The 6204-nt window shown below is 39.7% G+C and overlaps 1 protein-coding gene across 4 annotated transcripts in view; it reads right to left on the bottom strand.

The window, feature by feature from the left end:
* Window positions 1-1380: 1380 nt before the first annotated feature.
* SSH2 (slingshot protein phosphatase 2) overlaps window positions 1381-6204 on the bottom strand; it is a 196049-nt gene continuing 191225 nt past the window's right edge. For all 4 annotated transcript variants that reach the window (XM_075196886.1, XM_075196884.1, XM_075196885.1 and 1 more), the window contains one exon: window positions 1381-5904. In XM_075196886.1, coding sequence (XP_075052987.1) covers window positions 3874-5904 — 2031 coding nt within the window. In that variant the 3' untranslated portion in view covers window positions 1381-3873. The remainder of the gene's footprint in view (window positions 5905-6204) is intronic.

The following is a 6204-nucleotide window of genomic DNA, read 5'->3' as shown; positions in this document are numbered from 1 at the left end:
CATTTGTTCTCCAACGTCACTGTACTAGCTATGCTTGGAGCTATTGGGAGTCTTGATTTACTCATTTTTGTTCTGTACTATTTTACGCTGTATGGTCTACAGTTTGTATTTTGTACAGTGCTGTGAAAGTCTTGCAGTGCCTTATAAAGAACAACAACCAAAATCACTGCAACCAGACGATTCCTTTCATTGCACTTGACGGATTGAAGCCTATTGCCGTCTGTATCACCTGATTGTTTGTATGCTCTGTTACTACATACTCATAGATATGTTGGAGGATATATGTCAGTACGTGGCAGGGACACATTTCATACATGTTTTCTATCTGAGCTGCAGCTTATCCTGTTGGCTTCCCGGACAGATTGATTGCAGACACACAAACTTTGAGGAACTGCAGCTGATGGAATAAAGCAAGCAGGTAATTGGGAGATGGGGGGCTTAAAACTTAATTTTGGACAGACTTTTTCACTAAACAAATATTCATACAAAGAATGTGCTTATGAATTCCATAGTAATATCACTAAGGCAGCATTGTGACTAGTTCCCAGCGAATCTATACGTTGGGTTCTCTTTGTACTTGTTTAACATGAAGCTGTAGGATGTCCTCAGTCTTCCCTTTCTCTCAAAATATCTCTGTGGACAAGACTGATATGGTTGCAGAGTCTCAGTGGGAACACATTTGGAGTCACCTGATCCTCTCCCTCCATATACTTGCTAACAGATGTAGGAAGTTTTACGGAGAATGGTGGATTGTGCCGTGAACATGTATCCTGACAATAGGGGTGTTACAAAGGATCTCTGCTAAATACATTATGGGTCATACGACTGTGGTTGCCATGATCGTGAAATGACACATTCTGCAAATCATTACTAGGAGCTTGAAGGGGGGGGGGGGGGGGGGAAGAGAGAAAGATCACTACAATGCATCTTCTTACAGTAACCCATGGGATGTTTAAAAAATAAAATAAAACCCACTGGACTGCACCTTTAAAGATAATCAGCATTGTTGTGGTTGTATGCAGCAGACACTTGAGAATTTTAGCTAGAAAACAAGAAGGGTGTGAACTTCATGGGAATTCTCCTAAAATTACTCCTCCCGTCCAGCCCATTTAGAGCCAAGATGGGCAAGAATGAGGTGGAAAGCTAAAAACACCTTGCATGTCTAGTGTCTAAATAGTGGATGGGTATACTGCAAAAAGAAGTTTATTTAATGAACTGTACAATCTTCAAATTTGAAATTTTGCATCTATGAACATTAAAAGAAAAAATATATATCTATATCTCTCTCCCTATCTCTCTATATCACTATCTATATATCTCTATATCCTGTTTTATTTTGCATCATAAATATACGTTCGATTTAGAAGACACGAGGCAAGCAATGGATATTTTTGTTTATTCGGGTTTAATATTCACAATGTAAACAATAAAATTTCCTCAACCACAGTATTTTTTTGTAAAAGACCAAAGAACAGCGTTTATACAAAAATGCCCTTAAAAAAAACCCAACAACTTATTGTGTTTTACATTTTACAAAAAAAAACAAAACACTTGTCAAAGAGTGAGCTGCTATCAAGAGTCTCTGTGGATACATTTCTCTCTGTAGAGAGAAGACCGGGTTACACTGACAAGACTATAGATCCAATGAAATCACAAACCCAAAAGGTTTCCTTTCCACTGCTGATTCCCACTTGTTTATTAATGTGTGCTCTGCATTGGATGCTGTCTACTGAATTGGAAATGTTAACCACAATTTCAAAATAAACACATAAATAAAAAAGAATGTAAAATATATTAAACCTGATCGCATAATCCTGATGGATTTTCATTCTTGATTTCCAAAGAACTTGGCAGGCACATTTTGCAGTGATGTATGGATTACTGTTGTGTAACTCAGATATAAATAACCTATAGGCCCCAATCTTTTGGGGAACTATAAATCCCAGCCTTCTCTGCCAGCTACTGAAAGTTATAGTTCAACAACAGATGAGAGTCGGAGTTTGCCTAAGGCCAGAGAAAATGATTCACACTTTGGTTGGAATGTCTTGGTCTCAGCTAGCAAAGAACTCACAGTGTGGCTTGTCTTAGATTTGGAGCTGGGACGGAACAGGTTTTTATTTTCAGAGACCTGGTTGGCAGGTTCCAAAAGACCATTAAAAAGCAGCTGAACCTAAAATGCAAGTCTAAAATGAAATTCACCCTGCACTGTCCTTCAATATATTTGTGAATGTTATTCCTTAGATTATACACAGGCATGTCTAGTTCAGCTGCACTTTAAAAATCTCTCTGTATATTGAACATAGCAGCAAATAAAAAAAACAAAAAACAAAAACTGCTAAAACAGGAAAATGATCAACATTAAAACATCACTACATTGGAGTATTCCAGTTTGCAGCAAATTTTGCTATTAAAAACCCCAAACGTCAGTAAAAGTTTAATATACAACATATATATTATACATACGTATGTGTGCGCGTGAGTGTATATTCACGCGCACAGACACACAAGCATATAATATATATATTTCAATATGTTTTTCACACGCTAACTTTAAACTTGACATAACAGTTCCAGAAGGCCAAACACACACATTATAGCTTTGCATCGATTATCAAACACACGCACTATGTAACATTTACAGGGTGTTTTCTTATAGACAGGCAGCACTGGGAGACACTAGATTTACGATGCGTGAAGAATTACAGCAGGAGAGAGAGTGGGTCAGTATTAGAATATCATAAAAAAGGTGAAAGGCAAAATATATATGGCCATAAACTCTGCAGGTTCACAGCAGTATTCAAGTAATGAAGGGTTAATCCCCGTAAAGTAGAAGAACTAATAAGAGCACAGTCCATAGTAGATGTTATTATGGTCATGTTTTCTCCCCTGCACAGGTCAAAGCCTTGAGAGGCAACACATGAAATATAATATAAATGGTTTTCTGTTTTTTTTTCTCATTAAGACTTTCTTGTAAAAGTGGCTGTTGCTCAGTCAGACAACTTGTGGCATTCTCTCACCTCTCAAATAAAGTAATAATCTGCAGATGATGGATGGTTCATCGTACTGCAAGAATGGAGGAAAGGGGGACATGACGGCTGTTTAGTAATGAGATCTTGCTGTAAGAGCACCTGTAATGTCATTGTCTAGACTTGCCACAAACACATCTTGCTGAACCGGTAACATGTAGGAGAATGCCACGTGGCACTCTGGATTCCTACTTACCAATAGCATCTTTTAATCCCAAAAAGGCAATGGGTACAGAATGAATTGACAGAAAGTGACTTTTATAAATAAAGTAGGACAACTATAATAATTTAAGATTCGTGTTAAGCATTCCGTGCAACCGAGAGAAATGGCAACTTCAGACATAGCAACACCGGCAAACTGACAACCCCTGGCTGGCTACCCAAGAACCGTACAAGTTCCGAGAGGATTGAGAAGTAATCTAGCCTCAGGCAGAGCATTGATCTGACGTGTGAAAGAAGCATCTGAAAGTGTGCCTGCTTCTTACAGCATTGAGAGACTTGTCAGTCTGGCAACAGACCCCGAAGACTAACTAGGAACAGTAACCTGCTTTCATGAAGGATCTCTTAAAACAAAATATTTGAGGTTTCAGAGTTAAAAAAACAAACAAACTAAAAAAACAAACATATATATATATATATTTATATTTGTACACTGACTTACATGTGCGCAGTCAGGAGCTACTTACAAAGAGAAGGAGGAGTAAGGGAAGCCCATACCACACATGCATCAGGAACAGTAAAACAATATGTCAAAATATATAAAATTAACCAATAAAGTGCACGTTCCTCACATATTACACCTGCCCCTTTAGGAGAATGACAAAACAAACACTAAAATGTCCCAGGATCACATGGTGTTGTATAGTGGATTGGTTGTCCTTTTCTTCTCATTGGTCTTTTTAAGTCTTCTCAAAGGATGAGTTCTACCATGTTCATGCCTGGGGGAGACAGTTATCAGCGGGACTGAGGAGTCTAGTACCACTGATGAGTGCAGCTGCTCCTGGGACACAGTCAATTCAGACTCAGTACTTAGAAGTAAACCCTGCTGAGTTGAACCAAACTCTTTGGCATACTGCACAAGAGGCTTTTCCACCGGCTTGCTCTTCACAATACACTCTGCAGTCTTGATCGGTTCCAAAGAATGTTTTGTGGGTTCCAGTCCCGAGGAGGCCTCTACAGAAAGGATGCAAAGCTTCTCCGGTGGATCTTCCGATTTTATCTGCAAATCCGAGTCACAGTTTCCTGGCACAATCCGGAGAGAGCTTTGAAGCAAGTCAGGGTACGTTTGGTTATTGTCAGATGATACAGATTCCCTCTCTGACAAGTCATCTTTAGAAAGTTCTAAACAGCCTAGTTTGGCCAGAGACGCAGAACGTTTCATCTGGGACGGAGTGGTGAGACCAGCTTGCCGAATCCGTGCTTCTATTTCCTTAGCTCTCTGCTTGACAACACCGGGGTTGCTACCAAAGTCTTTGATGCTGTCACTACTTGAGCTATGGGGAAGGCCAAAAGAGAAGGCGGAAACATCCAACACCTCATGTAATTCCCGTATATTCTCAGTAAGTTTATTGATTAAGTTAAGATCTTCATGGCTCAACTGGGACAAGGCACTATCTGTTTCCCTTTGCATCAGCTCATCAAGGCCCACAACAAGGTCACCTTGGTCTCTACAATTTGACAGGACACCTAAATCCTCATCAGTATTGGTGCATTCTTCAGTGGCACCTTCTAAAACAATCGAGCATGGGTGACACAAGTAATTAGAACTTGAGAAATTCAAATTTAGGTTAGGATTAATTAAATGCGGATCCTTAAAATCTGTTAGTAGACTGTGTTCTTCCTGTGGGCTGCCAATTATAAAGGATACATCCGGTGATCCCAATTTCAAAGGACTAAGTAAAGGTAGGCTTTCTGTATGTGTAGAGGAACTACCTGCAATGTTTAAAGGTGCTTCTGAGAACAGGTCATGACAAGGCTTTGATTCTACAACTAACTCCCCACTATTTATTCCAGATTCATGGGGTGAGATGTCATTGTCATTGTCGTCATAAGATTTAAGTCCAAGGTTATGCTCTAAAACTTCTATTCTCTTTGGAAATTGTGTTGAATCAGTTTTCCTCTCTAAAGTTTCAGTGATAAAAAGAGGCCGATGCTCTTTTCCGGCTGCTTTAAGTTTTACGGCAAGCTCTGAATAATTGGAGTCCTGCTTTACTTGCCCAGGATGTGGCTCAGAAAGCTGAGATGACTGTGAATCTGTAGGTGGCTCAGATTTTGGAGACTCCGCAGCCTCTAATCCTATAACCTTTATTCGGAACTTTTTATCCCTTTCGTGATCTGTAGGATCAAGCAGAGAGTCTTCTAATCTACATTTTGGAGCAGAATCACAAACTGCCGTCTCGTTTTTGGAATTCTTCCGTATTGGAACGGCTGTGATGTGCTGCTGCTCCTGCTCTTGCCTCAAGCGTTCCTCAAATTCCATTGTAGCTCTTCGGACCGAACCAGCGCACCATTTGGGAGCCTGGCCCGGCACTTCCTGATGGTCGCCTGCTTCACTTGAGTTTTCACAATCATCCTGAGAACTCGGTTTCTCCTCTCGGCACTTTTGATCTTTAATTTTGTCGTGTGGCGGTGCTGCTATGCTGCCCTCACTCTGCTCCTTACAGTTATTTTCTGGCTCACAAACAGATTCAATTGACAAGTCGTGGATTATGTTTCTCTTTGGTGCTTGTACTTGGCTAGACAGATTGTCTGTTTTCTGTTGGCACGGGCCTGCTCCCTGGTTGAAAGACTCAATCTCTGTGATGATCTCTTTCACAGATATTGCATTTTCAGAGTGTGATTTGGGGAGATGACCTTCAATAACTTGTTCAGAGACCTCCTAAAAACAAAAAAAAAAACCAATTACTACATAACAATTACTGAGATCTTATTATATATTAGTAGAATACAAGTTCACATCTACTTAAATATTGATAAAGAAAGTGTGCATCAAAAGTCACTCTAGGATCATTAGGATTTGAACTTAATTTCACTGAATCAATGGGAAGTAACAAGGTAAGAAGTGGCCAGTTTCATAAGCAAATCATTGCTCTATGTGTATGAAACTAAATGTTCCAACCAATGGAATATTTTCATGAAATGATTGGTGAAAGACCTTTGCCTACTTTATTCTTTACGC

The sequence above is a fragment of the Mixophyes fleayi genome, chromosome 2, assembly GCF_038048845.1.
Source record: "Mixophyes fleayi isolate aMixFle1 chromosome 2, aMixFle1.hap1, whole genome shotgun sequence".
NCBI classification, from domain to species: Eukaryota; Metazoa; Chordata; class Amphibia; order Anura; family Limnodynastidae; genus Mixophyes; species Mixophyes fleayi.
Note: the sequence above shows the minus strand (reverse complement) of the source record. Positions and strands in the feature narration are given on the sequence as shown.